This window comes from Mesocricetus auratus, unplaced genomic scaffold (assembly GCF_017639785.1).
Source record: "Mesocricetus auratus isolate SY011 unplaced genomic scaffold, BCM_Maur_2.0 Super-Scaffold_100006, whole genome shotgun sequence".
NCBI classification, from domain to species: domain Eukaryota; kingdom Metazoa; phylum Chordata; class Mammalia; order Rodentia; family Cricetidae; genus Mesocricetus; species Mesocricetus auratus.
Genome location: NW_024429190.1, coordinates 14320039 through 14340023, shown reverse-complemented (window position 1 = coordinate 14340023; position 19985 = coordinate 14320039). Strand labels below are relative to the sequence as shown.

The 19985-nt window shown below is 48.4% G+C and overlaps 1 protein-coding gene across 5 annotated transcripts in view; it reads left to right on the top strand.

Moving 5' to 3' along the window:
* Nucleotides 1-19985, top strand: part of Zfyve28 (zinc finger FYVE-type containing 28) — a 97549-nt gene that overhangs the window by 75950 nt on the left and 1614 nt on the right. For 3 of the 5 annotated variants that reach the window (XM_040746912.1, XM_005068872.4, XM_040746913.1), the window contains 4 exons: nt 16780-16931; nt 17611-17727; nt 18859-18963; nt 19786-19889. In XM_040746912.1, the coding sequence (XP_040602846.1) occupies nt 16780-16931; nt 17611-17727; nt 18859-18963; nt 19786-19889 (478 nt within the window). Of the gene's footprint in view, nt 1-16779; nt 16932-17610; nt 17728-18858; nt 18964-19785; nt 19890-19985 lie in introns of those variants that run through there. The other 2 variants (XM_013112522.3, XR_005877701.1) reach the window with 2 other exon arrangements.

Here is a 19985-nt window from a genome sequence, read left to right as displayed (position 1 = left end):
CTGAATGAATGTTCTGGATCCTGTATTGTTTAGTTCTTTGCTTTCTGCTGACTTCTTCCTATTTGTTCAGTTGTCAGAGATGAACCTTTTGGGGGAAAGCTGACTTTATTTATTTATTGTGGTTTTGGTTGGTTGGTTGGTTGGTTTTTGAGTCAGGTTTCTCTGTGTAGATCAGGCTGGCCTCGAACTCACAGAGATCAACCTGCCTCTGCCTCCCAAGTGCTGGGATTAAAGATATACACCACCACTGCCCTGCAAAAGTTGGCATTTTTAAAAAGCTGGCTTTCTCCTACCTAGCCTTAGCTCCTTGACTCAAATTGTTCTTTGATGTCAACTCCATTGTCAGAGGATGAAAACCACTCAAGTCTGTCTCCCACCCTGGACATTGCAGACATGTTTGCTGTACAAATTATACTAATCCCTCTTTTTTCCCCCTCTGATTGTTAATGTGGTCTCTGTTCATTGTAAAAAAAAAACTTTAGAAAACATTAAAAAGACTAAAAGAAGTAAATAAAAACTTCCCACACTTTGTGAATAGTTTTGATTATTTTTCTACTAAAAACATGCTGTGAGCATTTCTCCACAAAATTCTTTTAAAACACAACTCTAGGGGCTGGATAGATGGCTTAGTGATTAAGAGCACTGACTGCTTTTCCAGAGGACCTGGGTGTGATTGACATGGCAGCTCACAGCTGTCTGGAGCTCTAGTTCCAGGCACTCTAATGCTCTCTTCTGGCATAACCTATGGGCAGTAGACAAATATGTACTACAGAAACACATGCAGGAAAAACACCCATATACACAAAATTTTAAAAACTCCACAACTCTAATTGAAATGGTATTGTGTCACAGGACATAGTCAAGTTACTCTGTATTTTCAGTTTCTGTGTTAAGTTAACCTTGTGCAGTTTCCTTTTTTTTTTCTTTAGAATTTATCCCAGGGTCTAGAATCAGCACCACAAAGGCCAGAGTCTTTCCAGAGAAGTGTTGACTTAATATGCACAGTGTGCATCCTCCAAGGTGTACCCATCCTTACAACAGAAACCCACATCTTGCTAACCTGGGAGGCAGAACTTGGCCCCTGCTGGCTGTGTGCTCTTTTTTGGTGCCTGAGAATTTCCTTGGTTTTTCTTTTGCCTCAGTGTGCAGCTGGCATTCTAGTTTTCCTCACACAGCATCCCTCTTTTAGGTGTGTCATAGCAAATACTTTTTTCTGATTTCTTACTGGCCACTTGTCCTCTGTGTCTAGGCCCCTGGATTTACAGATGTCTTTGCCTCTATTGTGTGTAGCTGAGCTTACAAAAACTTAGAGAAGCTTTCGTTTTCTGGCTTCCCTCTGCTCTGGTCTGCTGTGCATGTTGGGTGCTGTGCTGCTTCTTGTCTCCTGGTTGCCATGGTTTTTCTTCCTCTCTGTTAGCCCCACAACAGGGATGTATAGTGTGAGGTGAGGCTCTGTACTACCTCCAGGGATTTGGGCCAACTGACCTTCGTCTTCTTAGGCTGTGGTTCTGAAATAGGGTCTTGTTATATAGCTTTACAGTCTTGCTTGAGCCTCCAGAGTGCTGGGTCTGTAGACATCTGCCACCACACCTGACTCCATCCAGCCTTTGAACGTGTCAGCCTGCAACTGCCAGACTGATGGCCATCCTAACAGATATCTGGCTTTGGCTCAAGAACTCTTGGGACTGGTCGCCGCCATCTGTGTCCCTCCTGCAGAAGCCCAACCTGTTCTGTGTTTTTCCACGCTGTGGTTACATCCTTGTTGGGGAATGATAGGAACCTCCCAGAGATACCCTGTGCACAGGCTGTGTGCTCTGATTGCTTCTTTAACCTGCAGCCTTGAGGTAGCAGACAGGTGACATGGGGGAGAGCCTCCTGTACATCAACTGTTGAGTCCTCCTTCTCCCCCCCAAAAGTATCAAACATAGCAGGATGGGCAGGCTCAGGGTGGGAAGGGGGTGGCCTTGCATGGGCTTCATGACCTAAGCTTGTTTTGTCATCTGCAAGGTAAGCAAATAACATTTCTTAGCCACTAGCTTCTTGGTAAGGAAGAAGCATCAAAGCACAAGGACTTGCCACCCTCTCTTGCCTTCTCTTCTCCCTTCTGGTTGCCCCTCCTGAAGCCTCACCATTTCTATCCTTTGTCACCATTGGTACCCACAATGGTTATTCTTACCCTGGTCACTCCTCATCATTGTTGTTTTCCATCCTGACTTTGTGCTCTACATCACAGCTCTAGATTTTGCTGTCTCCAGAACCCGTGTCTGCTGTGTTCCACTTTGGAGGGACAGTGGCCAACAGCAGGTGGGGTTTGTGCACCAAGCTTAAGCTCTCAGTTCAAGCTGTCGTTTCCTATCCTGTGTCTTGCCTCAGATGGGTACCTGTCTGTCTCTTTGCTGTTGTCTGAATGTTTCTGCTCTTGATGGGATCATAACTGTGGTTCAGGAACACCAGGGCCCTGGACGCTTTGTTAGCTACAGAGAGAAGCCTGCAGCCTATGCTGTGCAGACAGAAGCTCCAGCCCCCCAGCATCTATTTTTTCCACAGAGAGGTAGCAGATTAAGGTCTACCTGTTACTTCCAGGCCATGCCATACAAAGTCCCATGGCCTTCAGCCTACTTCTGGTGCCCAGCCTGGGGAGAGCAGATGGGCACATCAGTAAAACAGCAGTGTGTCCCCAGCTGGCTCTGGTCATGCACGGAATCTCACCCAGCTAACAGATAGCAGGGAAAGACTGCCTGATGCCCTGAGCCAACCCTAGTGTCTCATCCAAGTGTCACTGCTGTCTTCTGACCTCAGTGGCTTGAGAAGGCATGCTTTCCCTTCTATTGCAGAAAACAGCTGCAGCATCTTGTACCCCAGGGTGTCTGAGACATCCAGGGGGCATCAATCCTGCACTGTACTTAAGAGAGAATGGGATGCAAGTCAAGAGACAGGAGCTGTAAGGCAGTACTGCTTGGCACAAACCTCACCTGGCCCCAACGTTGGATCTCCAGAAGTTTCTGAAGACAAGACCCTCCTACTGGGGAAGGCTCAGCAGAGGACCAGCACTGGGATGGGGCTGACAGGGAGACTTGACCTGGCAGTCCAGCTTTGCTGTGGTGGCTATGGAGCCTGGGACCACAGATCTTGGAGCTCTTGTCCTCTGCCAGGTTGTGCACACCAAGTGCTATTGCTACGGGAACCACCCAGGGCCAGGCTCTGGGTGTTGTCCTGGACACTGCAGCCACCATTCTAAGTCAGGTAGGTATGAGATCCCATATCTGCAAGGATCATAAAGGCCCCATCCACTGTACACTATAGAAGGAAAACAGTGACTTGAGATGAGGCATAATGATGCCATCAAGCCAGCTGTTCATAAGTGATGCTTTGGGGGCTGACACAGGGCAAGATTAGGACTAGAGTATAGCTGATTTACCAGTCTGGTTAGGTGGGGCTGGGTTCTCCCATGAATTCCATCTTGGCACTAGCTACATGACCTCCTGGGTCGTAGGAAACCCCAGAAAGGCAGTGACAATTCTTCAGTATCCTGAGTGTAGCAACAGCAGGCTTTCAAGTAAGGGAGGTTCTATGAGGTTTGCTGTCCTGCTAGGCAGTGGGCTTCCTTCTGGTGTAAACAGGTCTGGTCAAAGGAATGGTGGTGACCACAGGGTCCCCATGACAGTCCTTTCAGCCTGCCCCTCCGTCCTGACTCCAGCTTCGCTCTCTAGCCTGGTAAGTTGGCAACTCCCATATCTCGTGATCACACCCTGTTCCTTATGCAGCTGCATCCTCCAGCAGGTGCCCAGAAGAAATCAGCTGGCTTCTGAGGTGGAGACTTGCTGGCCAGGGCCACGCCTCAGTTCCTTCCCTCATCTCTGTATGTGCTCTCTGGCTAAACCATCCCTCTGTGTTCTGCCTCTGGTCACTGCTTCCTTGGGTCACATGGCCCTTGCCCCTGTGCTATGACATGTCTTGATTCTTTACCATGTCCAGTCTCTTGACATTGTGACATGACACCATAATCTGTGAAGTTCACACCCAAGAACTGTAGTTGGGCCAAGTGTGGTGGCGCACACCTTTAACCCCACTATTTGGGAGGCAGAGGCCGGCAGATTTCTGAGTTTGAAGTCAGCCTGGTCTACATGATGCGTTCTAGGCTAGCCAGGCCTACATAGTAAGATCCTGTATTTAACATATATATTATACACCTTTAATCCCAGAACTCAGGAGGCAGAGGCAGGTGGATCTCTGAGTTCAAGGCCAGCCTGGTCTACAGAGTGAGTTCCAGGACAGCCAGAGCTACACAGAGAAACCATGTCTTAAAAAATTAAAACAAAAATAGTCTCATAATGTTTAAATAAGCTTACAGTTCTGGGCTGCAGATTAGACACATCTTATACCGTGCCATCAGCACAGTTCCAATTACTGCCTTTGTTGAGCCGATGGGCACTTCTCATGGGGTGATCTGTGGCTGCCTTCAAGCAGGCATTCCTATGGTTTACTCCGGCTGGCCTATGACTGCTTTAGTCTGCCCTAACTGATTATAGCTGCTAGAGCCATCCACCGCGTCTCATGTGGCATGGTGCCGCATCTCCTGGGGATCTGACTGGGACTCAGAATCCTCATTTAGGGAAATGCACTGGCTCAATGCCAAGTGAATTTAGCAGCACCATGGCCTAGAAGGCAGTGGACCCTCAGGCTGTCCCCAGGCCTAGCACTGTTGGGTCTTGAAGTTTAATTGTTGGTATTTCCACTTCCTCCATCCTTTCCCCAGATTCTTCCCTGTTGTGTTCTACCCCATGCATGCATAGTGTATATGTGCCTGAGTATGTTGTATGTGTGCTCACAAACACACATATATACATTTGCATACACATAGGCATATATTACACATGTAAATGCACTTTTGGTTACCTGCATTTCCTTAATTTCTTAGTGCACACATATACTGCATATTTAGTTAGAAAGTAGTGATGTGGGGGTTAGGGTCCCATACAATAATAATGGGACCTTCCTGAGAGCTGGCTGAGTGCTACCCTGGTCCTGAGTCCTGGTGTCTCCTGAAGGTGCGAGCAGCATTGTAGACTGATAGATGGATTAAGCTGGGCGGGGAAGATGGTCTCAGGATCTGGCGGGCAGACAGGACCTACAAGAGTAGTTGTGGCATCTGTGGAGGAATGGCTATGGCAACTGACAGGCAGTCTTCAGATTGGGCACCATGATACTCAGTCCCATAGGGGAGGGACTGCAGACTGTGGCTCATGTACCTCTGACACAGTCTGCCATGGCCGATGCCTGTCTCCCTCCTGGGGTGAGGTCGTGGGGATACCAGCATGGGTAGGATTTCCTCCCCAGGTGATCCTGCACATGTATCCCTCAGGCCACAGCCTGATAGCCTGATGGAATGCAGACTCTGCCTGCTCACAGAGGCCATTCTGTCACCGTTGTCATCCAGGTTGGTCTCTGTGAGGATGGGGCTTCCCAGGCCTGCCTGGTGTCTCCTGTCCTCCCTCTGCATAGCCAGGAGCTCGATGTAGCTATTAGAGCCTACCTGTTGCCTTTGAGTATAGCTGTGGAGTCTTGCTCACTGTGTGACTTCTGAGCTTCCATAATCAAATCTGGAGATGTTTCTAGCATGGGTCCCAAGAAGTCTAGGATCAGTCATGTGGGTGATGTGTCCACAGAATATGAGCAGACCTTTTATCACTCCATGCTGGGGCAGCTTTGTTGTATTGTCCTACTAGATTTTCAGAGGGCTGCCCCCTTGTCAATGACAGATTAAGGTAACCTATGACCCTAAGGGCTGTTAGCCCCATGTTGCAGGTCTAGGATCCCACAGCAGGAGGACTGATCACCGAAGGCCCACCCTCCAGTTTGTGCTCAGGAAACCTTCTGTTTTTGTTTGGTTGGTTGGTTTTTCGAGACAGGGTTTCTCTGTGTAATGGGCCTGGCTGTCCTGGAACTCATTCTGTAGACCAGGCTGGCCTCGAACTCACAGAAATCCACCTGCCTCTGCCTCCAGAGTGCTAGGATTGAAGGCGTGCACCTCCACCACCTGGCAGGTAACCCTCTCTTAAGTACAGGCTGCATCACTTCCCCATTCTGTAGAGTAAATAAACTGAGACCCTGGTGGAGGTCTTGTGATACGTGGGAACCTTCGGCTCATACTGTCTGATTCCTGAGAGTCCTTTGCCTCGCCTGGGGCACCACCAATTCATTGGCAGCATGGGTGTAAGCACAATTCATAGGCTAATTGCTTCCATGTCTTCAGACAGGCATGCCTCAGGGCAGGGCACTCTGTACTCGGCCTCAGCAAAACTGAATGTATGGTCTTAGTCAGTAGTTGGTAGAGAGACTGAAAATGTAAAGAATGCTCCTATTAAGTTGAATGGCCCATCTCAATGGGCTGCAACCTCACTGCTGCTTAGAGGGACTAGAGCCTAGCTCATTTTGCACTTGCAAACCTAGTACCTGCTGTGCCTTGTTCACAGTCAGGACTATTTGCTGTCCCACAGTGACTCTTCTATATCTCAGAGGGTCTTTTGATTACTGGAAAATGTGGACTGGAAATCTTACCCTTTCCCTGCCTTAGAGAGAGCCTCTTAGAGGCAAGGAGAAGAGGAAGGAGCCTGAGGCATGGGCATTTCAGAGAGTGGGAAAGGGTGTCCCTCAGTCTCAGCCACCCTCACATAGTTGGAGTCCCTAGCCCGGGATGCTGGGGTGGAAGTGAGGTGCCACCTTCCTGCTGAGTCACCCTGCGCGAGGCTTGGTAGAGACAACTGGGCTCAGGCAACCTTAGTGAAAGTCGCTTGTTGACAGAAGCAACAAGAACCATGGGGGCGCTGTTTCTCTTAAAGGCGCTTCTCGGCTTTCTGCCTTCCTTGGTTCCCTGCACTCAGGTGCTGTGGCGTTCAAAGCCTGCACATAGAAGAACGAGTCAAGACCACCTCTTTGCAGTGTTCCGTGTTCAATTTGTGGGATGAATACAGCAGTAAACAGAACACTTTCCTAGATGTATAAACACTGATTATAAGCTCCGACTCCCCTAAATGACTTACGTTATAATTACATGTTAGGTATGACTGTTTCCTTTGACTGCTTCAGACACTGTAAACGTGCTGTGTTGTGTGGACAGCTTCTGCTCACTGCGTGGATATCCCCACCCTGCAAACCATTCTGTGTATTATTGCTGTGAGGCAGCTATACTGGGATCTCACCGCCTGGTTCTTCTTTGTCTGGTCATCATGACATTTTACTGACATTCTGTGGGTAAAGGGATCTCATCTCTGGACCAAGTAACTCATGAGGGTTGTCCAGCAGGTGTGAGGTGGTCTCAGGAGGGGATCACAATTCCATATCTAGATTAGTGCAAGAGCTACTTTAACAAAGCACCAGCCAACAAGGACACCTAAAGCCAGACTTCCACTCTCAAGTTTCAGAGGCTGGAGGTCTGTCATAGTGCACCCCAGCTGAAGGTTCAAAGCCATCCTGCCTCCTCCAGCTCCTAAGGCTCCTGGCCTTTCATGGCTTGTGGGAAATCTTTTCTGTCCCGCATAAGGACACTTGGGTCAAGACTGGTCTCATATTGACATACTTCCACTGAAGGATCCAAAAAGCGTCTTTTCCCCAGCAAGCTCACAGCCCAACTTTCTGGGGTGTGATGTGGGTATGTCAGACTTTGGGGGTGTATGGCACTCACCATGGCATCCGAATCTGGGTCTTCTGGCCATTCTGCTCCCACTCCTCCCCAGAGTAGCCCCATTGAATATGTCTTTATGATGCTATCAGAGGAGACATCAGGAAGTATGCCTGGCCAGAGGCAGGAGGCTGCTGCAAGCCCTACAGGCTACTCTGCTTTCTTAACCCATATAGCATCTGGTCACTGCAAAGTGATTCTTGCCTCAGAGAGGAGAGCCTGCATGTGTAAGGACTCCTTTGTCTGTTCCACAGACATGGAGGCCAGTGTGTGTATTGGGGGTCTTTTGGTGTAGGTCCAGAGCAGGAAGAAAGACTGTTAAAGATTTTACGTGTACACTAAATATAGTCTGAGAGATGAGTCCATAAGCAGTAATCAGTCAGCGTTGGGGCAGGAAAGATTTATGTTTTGAAGTCTATTTGTGACCTGACCGGGGATAGTTTCCCCCTTAGTACAATGTGGTGGTTTGAAAGAAAACCAAAGACAGTGGCACTATTAGGAGGTATAGCCTTAGAGGAAGGGTGTCACTGTGGGGGAGGGCTTTAAGGTCTCTTGCTCAAGATTCCCTCCGTGTAATGGGCAGCCAACTTCCTGCTGCTTTCTGGTCAAGATGTAGCAAGCCCCATGTCTGCCTGCATGGCACCATGGTCCTCGTCATGGTGATGGATGGGATTGAACAGGGATGGATTATGGCATTTAGGAGCCAAAGAATACTGAGTGTATGCCCGGCTGTTCTCTGCCACCCTGGCAGAGAGCAGCCACTCTCGTGGATTCTTCTTTCACAATAAATCTCTTGAATGAGGTTTGGGTGAGACCTTCTTTCACTGGAGCAGAGACAACCCTGGACGGAGCAGAGTGGAGCAGGGCTGTAGCACTTTTGGCTGGGGAAATCTTCCCTGGCAATTGAAGTTGTTACACTCTGTGCCTGGGGGACTGGAGCCGAACTGTAACACTTCACCAGGGAAACCCTCCTCCTGCCAGAGCAGAGCTGATACACTGGGGAAGCCTTTCCCTGAAGCAGGGCTGTTAGTTGTTATGTTTACTCTGGCCTGTGGTATTCATTGGTTCCCAAGTGCCAGAATACCTTTCCATCTGAGCTGTAACACTCAGTATTCTGTGACTTTTGAGTGCCATAATCCATCCCCATCCAATCCCATACAAGCCATTGGAATGCTTCTAGTGATAACAGACTGGACCTCTGAAACTGTAAGTGAACCACCCCAATGGTGGTGGCGCATGCCTTTAATACCAGAACTCAGGAGGCAGAGGCAGGCAGATCTCTGTAAGTTTGAGGCCAGCCTGGTCTACAAGAGCTAGTTCCAGGACAGCCTCCAAAGCCACAGAGAAACCCTGACTTCAAAACCAAAAAAACAAACAACAAAAAAAAAGCTTCTGTGGTCATGGTGTCTCTTCACAGCAATAAAATCCCTAAGACAGACACTGGAACTGATTCTGAAGGAACTTGAAGCTCCTAGAGGAATTCATGAAAAGAACATGATGGGCTCAGGGACACTATGGAAAGTCATACCTGCCTTCTCTGTGATAGCCCAGGGAAAGGCTGAGAGGAGTGAGCAAGGGGAGTGAGGTTGAAGGGCAGGAGAGAGGGATTTTAATAGAGGAGATAACTTCTGACTCTTGTATGCAAAGTTTCTCTGCCCCAGATCTGTGGGAGTCTTGCCAGGAGCTCCAGTGTTTGGGGGCAGCCTGTGCCTGGTACGGCCTTGGATACTGGGCTCCTCTGAGTCATGGGACACTCCTGAGACATAGGACTCTCCTCCATGAATAAATGTCTTGGGGTTTTTGTAACAAATTATGACAAACAGAAGATGCTGCAGAGGGAACTGGCCATCTTTCAGTCTTGAAGGCAGGAAGTCAAGATCAGGGAGTCTCGGAGCTGGCTCTGTCGGGGGCTGTCCCGGGCTACTGTCCTGTTCCTGGTGGTGGTCATGCATCTCTGAGCTCTTTGACTTGTGAAACATCACCGCAACCCATGTTTTCATCACCATGCTGTTGCACCTGCATGACTGCCTGTGTCCAGATTTACTCTTTTTATGAGGACATCAGTCCTGTTGGATCAGGTCCTTACCCGGTCTAGGGTGATCTCATTTGCGATCATAACACCCACCAGGATGCTGTTTGCAAGTAGGACCCACTCTGAGGTCCTGCAGGACTTCATCATACATATGAATGGACAGTATTCAGCCCAGGACAGCGTACACACCTCCCTGCTAGAGTCAAGCAGGAATGTAAGGAGCCCAATGGTCAGCATGCTGACCATCTGCTGCTGTTCACTGCTGTTCTGCAAAACTGATGTGACTTTGGTAATGTTTCTAGAGCCTGTTCCTGGAAGGGTGTCCTGCCCTGCCTGTCTTAGTTTAGGGTCACCATTGCTGTAATGAAATGCCATGACCAAATGCAACTTGGGGAGGAAAGGGATTGCTTCCATATAACCAATCACCATCAAAGCAGTGATAACAGGAACTCAAGCAGAGGCCATGGAGGAGTCCTGCTTACTGGCTTGCTCAGCCTGCTTTCTTATAGAGCCCAGGACAACCAGACCAGGGATAGCAATATTTACAATGAGCTATGTCCTGTCCCATCTATCACTAATTAAGAAAACGCCCCTCAAGACCCTGCAATACCACTTTTGGGCATATACCCAAAGGAGGCACATTCATATCACAAGACATTTGCTTGACTATGTTCATAGCAACATTATTCATAATAACCGGATCTTAGAAACAACCTAGATGCCCCTCAACCAAAGAATGGATAAAGAAAATGTGGTACCTTTACACAATGGAGTACTACTCAGCAGTAAGAAACAATGACATCTTAAAATTTGCAGCAAATGGACAGAACTAGAAAAAAAAACATATTGAGTGAGATAATCCAAACCCAGGAAGACAAATATAGTGTGTACTAACTCATAAGAAGATAACAGACACAAAGCAAAAGATAACCAGCCTACAAACCACAACCCCAGAGAATCTAGAACCCTCTTCCAGAAACAGATGGAACAGATACAGAAATCCACAGCTAACAGTTGGGCCAAGCTCCTGTAGTACAATCGAAGTGAGTGAGGAGCGATAATATGAACAAAGGAGTCAAGACCATGATGGGAAACCCACAGAATCAGCTGACCAGAGCTAGTGAGAGATCACTGACTCCTGATGATGGAGTTTCTATCCTGCCTGGTCCCACAGCCATTTAGCCCCAAATAAACACACTGAGACTAATATTAATTATAAACTGGCCAATGGCTCAGGCTTCTTATTGGCTAGCTCTCTCTTAATTATTAACCCATTTCCATTAAACTGCGTATTGCCACAAGGCTGTGGCTTACCCATATGCTGTGGCATGTTACTCCTTTGATGGCTACATGGCATCTCTCTAGGGACTCACTCTGTATTCCTCTTCCCAGCATTTCTAGTCTGGTAGCCCTGCCCATACTTCCTGCCTGGCTACTGGATAATCAGCATTTATTCACCACCTGATAGGAGAAACATATATCCATAGCATACAGAAGGACATCCCCCATTAACTCTGGTCTAACAAATGGGGAACCTGCATAAGATCAAACTAGACTCCCTTAATATAGGTGACAGTGGTGTGACTGGGACAATATATGAAGCCACTGGCAGTGGGTCCAAGATCTAACTCTAATGCACAAACTGACTTAGTGGAGCCCATTCTATATGGAGAGACACCTTGCTCAGCCTAGACACAGGGGCGTGAGGGGTGGGAAGGTACTTTGGTCCTGCCTCAAGGAGATGATGGGACAGACTTAGTAGACTTCCTAGAGGAGGCCTTACCCTCTTCCAAGAAGAAGATAGGAGGTGGGGTGGGGAGGGAAGTTGGGAGCAGGAGAAAAGGAGGGAGGGAGAACTGGGATTGCAATGTAAAAAATAAATAAGTGAAAAATGTTTAAAAAAAGAAAGGAAAGAAAGAAAGAGGGAAAGAAAGAAAATGCCCTACAGGCTTGCCTATATCCCAAACTTAAGGAGGTAGTTTCTTAATTGAGATGGAAAGTTGTGTCAAGTTGAAAAAACTATCCAGCACAATGCTTGGCCCCAGGACTCATGAGGAAGGCAGAACTAGACATGCTGTGGCTGTTTCAGCTCTGGAGCTTTGCTCTTGGGGCTGAGGTGTCTAGGATAGTGGAACTGACCGTGCCCAGGGCCTAGTGTGGTCAGCAAGGCCTTCATGTCTAACTTCTGAGTAGGTCATACTTTCCTGTTGCTGTCATCTCAGGAGACAAATCTTCAGCAACATGTTTGGTCTGGCTGCCACTGGGCCCTAGCCTATTCAGCACCTCTCTCCTTTTTTTTTTTTTTTTTTTTTTTTTTGGTTTTTTTTTTGTTTTTTGTTTTGGTTTGGTTTTACGAGACAGGGTTTCTCTGTTTTGGAGGCTGTCGGTCCAGCCTGGCCTCAACCTCAAAGAGATCCGCTTGCCTCTGCCTCCCGAGTGCTGGGATTAAAGGCGTGCGCCACCAACGCCCGGCTACCTCTCTCCTTTTTAAGCCTCTTGGTGCCACCACCATGAGCAGGGTGCCATTTCCTTCTCTTCTTGGAACAGAATTTCTATTTATTTATTTGCTTGTTTGTTTGAGATTGGATCTTACTATGTAGCTCAGGTTAGCTCCACACTTACCTTCCCCCTGCCTCCTCCCAAAGCTGGAACTATGGAAATGTGCCACCATGGCTGCGTCTTTCATTCGTCTGACCAAAAAATAAATACTTGGTATTTTCTAGTCTCTCATCTATGTTTGTATGATACTTTGATTTTTTATTGTAATTATTTACTGTTTTGTGGTTGGAGGGCAGGGACATGGCATGCATGCCATAGTGAATTTATGGAAATCAGAAGACAATTTGCAGGAGTAGGCTCTCTCCCTCCTCTCTGCGGGGCCCAGGGACTAAACTCAGGTCCTAAGGCTTAGCAATGAGTGACTTTACCTGCTGAGCCATCTTGAAGGCCATTTTACTTAATAGCATTTCCAGTGTGTTCATGTCATGCCTTTTATCCTCAATACCTTTTCCTCATTCTCCTTTGCCCTGGTTGTTTTTGTTTTGTTCTACTTTCATTCAGTAAAATTTTGATAAGCATACATCAAATTTGTCACTTTAACTGTGATTCCCCTGCATTGTAACGCCACATTTGCAGTCTCAGTCAGCCATAATTACCTTCCCTCTCCAGAATGTTTTCGCCTTCTAAACTGTCTCCACTTACCTGCCCCAGCCCTTGGCATCTTCCCACTCTATTTTCTGTATCTTTGGCTTAACCAGCTCTAGAGACCTCACATAATAAAGTCATGTAGGATTTGTCTTTTGTATCTGGTTTCTTTCACTTAGCATGTTTCAAGGTTCATCTACATTGGAGTATGTGTCAAAATCTCTTTCGTTTTGAAGGCTGGATAACATTTCACTGCCGTGTTATATACTCATCCTCCTTCATAGACTCTCGGGCTTGTTTTCACCTCTGGGCATGTGAATAATGATGTTCAGGACATCTCTGTACAAACATATGCCTGAGTCCCTATTTTCAAATCTTTTGAGTGAGCTGCAGGTGGTCGTATGTGACTTTAATCCTAGCACTTAGGAGGCAAAGGCAGGAGGATTATGAGGTCAACTAGGATTACATAGTGAGACCTTGTCTAAAACAATAAAATTAGGCAGGTATAATGGCCCACACTTGTACTCCCAGCACTTGGTAGGTAGAGGCAGAAGGATCAAAAGTTCAAGGCCTTCCTCATCACAATAACTAGTTTGGGGCCAATGTGGTTTACATGAGGTCCTGTCCCAAAAAAGAAAAATCACCTGAGCCAAGTATGGTTCTGCCTTTAATACCAGCATTCAGAAAGCAGAGGCAGGTGTATCTCTGTAAGTTCAAGTCCAGCCTGATGTCAACTGGTGAGGCTATGAACTGCAGGTAGGGTATATTGAAAGGAAGTCTCCTTAATAATCAACACAGATTCAATAAACCGCATCCCCAGATAGAAGTCAGGGGCTTTACCTCTATGAAACGGAGCTATCTAGATGTGGGGTTCTGGAGCTCATTCTAAGGATCCCAGTAGGACACCAGCTTCTATGGCTCAGCATGCCCAGCCCTGACACAGCTCTCCAGGCGTCTCTGTGTGCCAATAGTCATTCACTGTATTCGAGCAAGACAACTTCTGTGAGTGTCCCATCTAATAGGGAAGGAACCCATAGGGCTCTAGGACTTCTTCCTGCCCCAGCGCCTCCTTCCTGTTTAGTCCACCATTGTTGAGTGTTCATGGTATCTCACCTTTGTGCTTCCAAATGTGTCTGTACCCAAGGTTGTATCCATGAGCACAGCCCTGTGTGTTTTCCCATTGCATGTCCAGGGACACATACAATATGTAAATTAGACCGTGCCTATAGTGGGCTGTGTTGGGCTGACCCACCCCTGCCTTGGTACCCCTGGCAATGGGTGGTCGGATTGCAGTTGACTCTGCGTCCCATCATGTAGGTTTGGACTCCTTCCCAGTTTTCTTCTGGAACATAGAGAGCTATCACAAAGATTCAGTTGTGTCAGCAGACAGACAGACAGAGGATCCAGGCTGTGTTGGTGATGGTCCACTGAGCTATAAAAATGGGGGGGGAGGCTATGCAATTTTATTTTGATGGCAGCAAAATACTTTTCCAAAGTGGTTGCAGTCCTGTTGTACAGGCTTTCCTCTAAAATACACCAAATAGTCAAGCACACACGAGCATTTGAGGCAAGACTTTGGTATAGAAAACAGACCAAGAAATAAATCAGTTTCCACCAAAAGGAAAAGAGAGGGTATAGATCATGAGTTGCTGTCAACCAACAACTGACTTAACTCTATCTTAGGAGAACCTGCAATAAAGAGAGGCTCTCCCATTGCTGGCAGTCCTGGGCTCTCAAATGCTTGGGGCCTAGGGACTAGAATGGCATACCTAAAGGCTAACAGCTCCAAGCATGGTTATCATTCCAGGGTATAGATGTAGATGCTGCAGGCTTGTGGCCCTGGACACTCTAATTAGAGACCTATTGCAGTGGGCTTAAACCACCAGCAGCCCCACTTCTTGGCAGCAGTTAGAAGCAATAGCCAGCTGTGCCAGCTAATGTTAGCATTACTGAATGGTCACTGGGTGCTGATGTGCTCAGCCCTACAGTGCTAGCATTACAGTCTAGGGGGACAGACTCTTAGCACTTACAGTTTGGAAGCTCTCTGAAATTTCTGGCAACCAAGACCTGCAATTTCTCTTTTCTAGTTCTTACCAACCTTCTACCTTTCATGTGTTTATTTAATGTGTATGAGTGTTTTGCCTACAAGTATATTTGTGAACTACATGCATGCCTGGTGCCTGTGGAGATCAGAAAAGGGAGTCAGATCCCTTGGAGTTAGGGTTACAGACAATTGTGAGGTACCATGTGGGTTCTGGGAAGTGAATTCTGGTGTTCTGGAAGAGCAGCTGTTGCTCCTAACTGCTGAGCCATCTTCTAGCCCCTTTCTCTCTTTGGCCCCAGCTCATGGCCTGCCCTTTCTTGCCTCCTTTTGACTTTCCCTCTTATCCCTGCTACTTAGTTCCCCGTCATCTCCACCCAGACTGCTCTCGGGAACGTGCTAGCCCCTCAGCTCTGTGCCGACTGTTGTCCTGTGACTGCTCCACTCTGCTGTAAGTTTAGGAGCCCTTAGGAGAGTTTAGCAGCTCAGCTTTACTAACGGCAAAGATCAAAACCAGGCACGGCAAACTCTTTGGCCTGGAGCCTCCCCCAGGTGCTAATTGATTTGGGTTGGCCAGGTTGTGTCCTAACTCTCAGAGATTTTGGCTATGAATCCCCTATGCACAGACCAGACAGAGTGAACTCTTGAAGAACAAATCCAGTAAAACTAGCCACTGGGGAGAGGAGGGACAGGTGTTAGAAGGGGGAGACTATTTGAATGTCCTGTGGCTGCTAACAAAGTGCCACAATAAGTGGCCTAAACTGTCAAATATATGTCCTCTTCTCGTCCCCAGTCCACAAGTCCAAAATCTGGCAAAGCTGTTCTCCCTCCCGAAACACCAGAGAGAGTTCTTCCTGCCTCTTCCAACTCTAGGGATCTCCAGGTGTCCCTTGGCTTTTGGCTGCATCACGCCAATCTCAGACTCTGGACATGTGGTCTCCTCTTCATCCCTGTGCCTCAACTTTGGTGCCAGTGGATTTAGGACCCACTGAATAATCTAGGAGAGTCTCAGTGCCAAACCCTTAATTGCATCTGAAAAGATCCTCTTTTCAAATAAGGTCTCACTCATGGGTTCAAGGGGTCAGGTGAGCATGCATTCCTGTGGGCGGTTATTCTGTTCCCACAGATGGCGTGACAGGTCAAAGAGTCTTCCGTGGAAAGAATCTTGGAGATTATGTTAAGTGCAAGATGCAAGATGGAATAGCTCAAGCTAGAGCAGATGCTACATCAGCCCACTTGGGAGGACTAGTACAGGGGAGTAGCTGTCAGGCTAGAGCAAGGCAGTACTGCATCAGACTGTCAGGCCCAATGTTATTCAAAAATGGACACTGATGTCATTTACAGGATAGGAAATGGCATTTCCAGGCAATTCAACTCCTTTGGAGGGGGGCTTGAGGATAGACTTCTGACCTCTGACTTCTGGCTCCAGAGGCCCTGGGCTGGTTGCTTTTTTTTTTTTTTTTTTGTCACTTTGACAAATCTAGGCATTTAGGAAGGGGAAATCTTAACTGAGAAATGCATCTGTAAGACTGTCCTGTTGTAGTTAAGTCTGTGGGGCATTTTTTTACATTAATTAGTAATTGATGTGGGAGGGCCCAGCCCTGGACAGGTGGTTCTGGATTATGTAAGAAAGCAGGCTGTGCAAGCCATGGAAAGCAAACTGTACTCCTCCATGCCCTCTGATTCAGTTCCTGCCTCCAGGTTCCTGCCTTGAGTTCCTGTACTGACTTCCCTCTGCGACAGAAAGACCCGAGAGTTGTAATCTGAAATAAATCCTTTCTTCCCCAAGTTGCTTCTGGTCCTGGACTTAACAGAAGCCCTCACTGAGACAGGCCCCTAGCTGTGTCCCCTACTCACCTGCTCTGCTTGTCTTCTCTGCATCAGCTCCACAAATGGTTCCTGCTCTTTAGACAACAGCAGGCCGGAGGTGGCCCCTGCAGTTATGCCTCTCACCCCCATGGCAACCAGAGAGAAGATCCGGTCCAGGTTCCATGGCAGCCATGACCTGATCCACCGTCTGTTTGTCTGCATTTCAGGTGCGAGATCTGAGCCCCGGGCATGAGTGTGGAGACGGGGCTGGCCTAGCTTGCCCTGGTTAAAGTGGAAGGCAATGTGATCTGCAGAGCAAGCCTAGGGGTGGGACTAAGTGTGTCCTGTAGGGAGGAAGGAGCTCTGTAAGTGAACATGGGGTAGTACTTTCCTCCAGGGGCGGCTGGAAGTGATGGGCTCAGGTCCTGGACCACCTCAGGGTGGGAGTTACCCTGGGATCCATGGCTATACAGAGCCTGTTCTGTGACTCTGTAGTCAAAGTTACTCAGAGCAGTGTATGTAGTATGGGGTACTAGTAGAAGGTAGACATGTCTGGATGTCCTTGTTTCTACGATGGCAACAGGGGCTGCCATAGGCACAGTGTTATGGGGACCTCTGTGGGTATCTCTTGGCAAGCAGTCACCATAGTATAATTGTGGTGGTTGTGACCCTGGATAAGTTATATATCTATGAGAGCAGCAATGTTGGGATTGACCAGGAAGCTCTCATTCCTTCCTATCCTCTCTTGATTCCTGAGTTTGTACTCATGTCAAGGGAATCCTCTCATAAGGATCCATGAGCTTTGGGTGTGTCCTATCCAGCAAATGGCAGTGTAGTCTTCCAATGTGGCTGGCTCAACCCAACCATCTGTCTTCCTGTCACTTCTCCCATGGGCTTCTCTATCAGGTGTAGCTGACCAGCTGCAGACGAACTATGCCAGCGACCTGAGAAGTATTCTCAAAACGCTGTTTGAGGTCATGGCCACCAAGCCAGAAACAGATGACAAGGAGAAGTTAAAGAAGGGTAAGTGCTGCTGGGGGACAGGCTCTGAGGCTCCTGCCAACCGCTGTGTCCACTGTCCCCGATAAGGGAGCATGCAGGACATCACACCCCCAGAATCTGCTGGAACAATGTTCCAGGTTGTCCGACTTGAGGAGATGGGTGTATAGCCTGGAGAAGTGACTCCCCATGCCACTTTGCAGGTGGGTCCCTGGCTCTGGTTCTTGCATAGACTGTAGCAAGCCATCCAACTTTTTACTGCAGACAGAAGTTGTGGACCTGCCTTCCATCTGAGACTAGACCAGTTGACTAACACTCATCTGTCAAAGTGTTTGGAGACCAGCCCAGCCTGAGTGAAAAACGGGGACACTGGCCCATCCCACTATGAGAGGGTGGCAATATCTACTCCTAGCTGCCTCATATTTATACATATTCAACTCATTGGAGGCATACATATGTGCTGTCACATTTACATATAGATGCGTATATGTACACATTTTTATATACATGCACACCTTACACACACAACAGGTAAATTGTCCCTGTAGGGTCCTTGGTAGGAACTGGAGCTAGACACGCCTCATGCTAGTCTGAGGTACCTGTTTGGGGAGTGCTACATCTTTGTACATTCTTCTGTCCATGAGCTATCTGGGTATATGGAATAACCCAGCTAGTCCTGGGAGTCTGGCCCAACAGGGCATGTCCTTCTGCATCAACCAGCTCTGCCAACTGGCCAAATTCTGACTGGCAGTCCAGGCAGGTCTGCCTTCTGGAAATCCTGAGTCAAGTTGGTGGTAAGGGCAGGCACCTTGGTCATAGTCTGGACAGGGTTCTCAGATGCCTTGGCTTTAAGCTTCTGCCTTGGGGATCATAGGCCAGGAAAGCTTACCGGTCAGTGTAAGGGCCCAGAGCTAGATGCTCATGCAGGGGGAGCCACCAAGTGCCCCTGGGATTCACCATGCTATACAAAGGACGGACCCTTTTGTAGGAAGAACTTTGTCCGCATTGGCATCCTACCTGCTGAGATGACTTGCTCTGTGTACTGAGAGATGGTGAGGGGGCTTGTAAGGAGCTGGAAAGTTAGAGGCACTAAGGACAATCAGTTGCATCTACTGCATTGCCTACCAACCCCAGTGGCTTCCTTCTCTCTTACAGTAACCCAGACCCTACGGAGTGCAGCCTTGGAGGACTGTGCACTATGCCAGGAGATGGTGTCATCCTCAGAACTGGCAGCCAAGACTCGAGATGGGGACTTTGAGGGTATGTGGGAATCTCTGGTATGGACCTGACATGCTGTGTGCTGAGCAGAAGGAGCCACTCTGTGCATGTTCATCTGGATACCAGGCCGATGGGGATACAGCATCCCATGGGAGGTGGCCTCCCACTCTGTACCTCCTTCTTAGTACTAGTGTGTGCAGCTCCTTTACTGCTTTGTAACCTCGGGCCTGTTGTTTCGCAGCTCAGCCTGGTAGGTACAAGCTCAGGGATGAGGAGCAAGGATTGGTTATGGCTACAATACCCAATCCCCCAGTGCTTCACCTGCACTGAAGGAGTCTCACACAGCAGCCTCAGGACAGTCTGGGACATTAATAGGAGCTTTGGGAAGGGGGGGTTCAGAAGCCTTCCTTGTGGTGAGGGCAGGTCCTGCAGACTGACATGGAGTGGGCTGGAAGCTAGGCAGCTCGGATGTCAGGGGAGAGGAATCCTGGGCTATTTGGTAATACTGCAGTGCATCTAAGGGAGCGGCCCAAGACTTTGGGAAAAGTATGCTACTATAGCGTTAAAGGTGTGCCTGGGTCAGGGAGTGCTGCATTAGGTGGCTAAACAGTGACCAGAATGAAGGTCTTAGTTAGGGCATGATCACTGATTCTGCTGTATATCCTGAGTCCAGATGGCCTGGCCTGGAGCCTGCGCCTGGGGTGTGACTCTGTCCACGGACATTGTAGCTAGTCACAGGTAGTGACTGACAAGTCTAGAACAGGACCAGAGGAGTGAGATAAGGGGTGTCTATCCACCAGCCAGGCCTCTACCCTTTCCCTACCCCCAACCCACCACTCTGTATGTCTGACGCTCTTGTGACAGACCCTCCTGAGTGGGTGCCAGATGAGGCCTGTGGCTTCTGCACCTCCTGCAAAGCTCCCTTCACCGTCATCCGCAGGAAGCACCACTGCCGCAGCTGCGGGAAGGTGGGTGGGGCCCCACTGGCCCTCTGTATCTTTGGGGTTGTGTGGGGACTGTCCCTGGCACAGCATCAGGGTTTAGAAGTTAGGGCTGATGCTCTG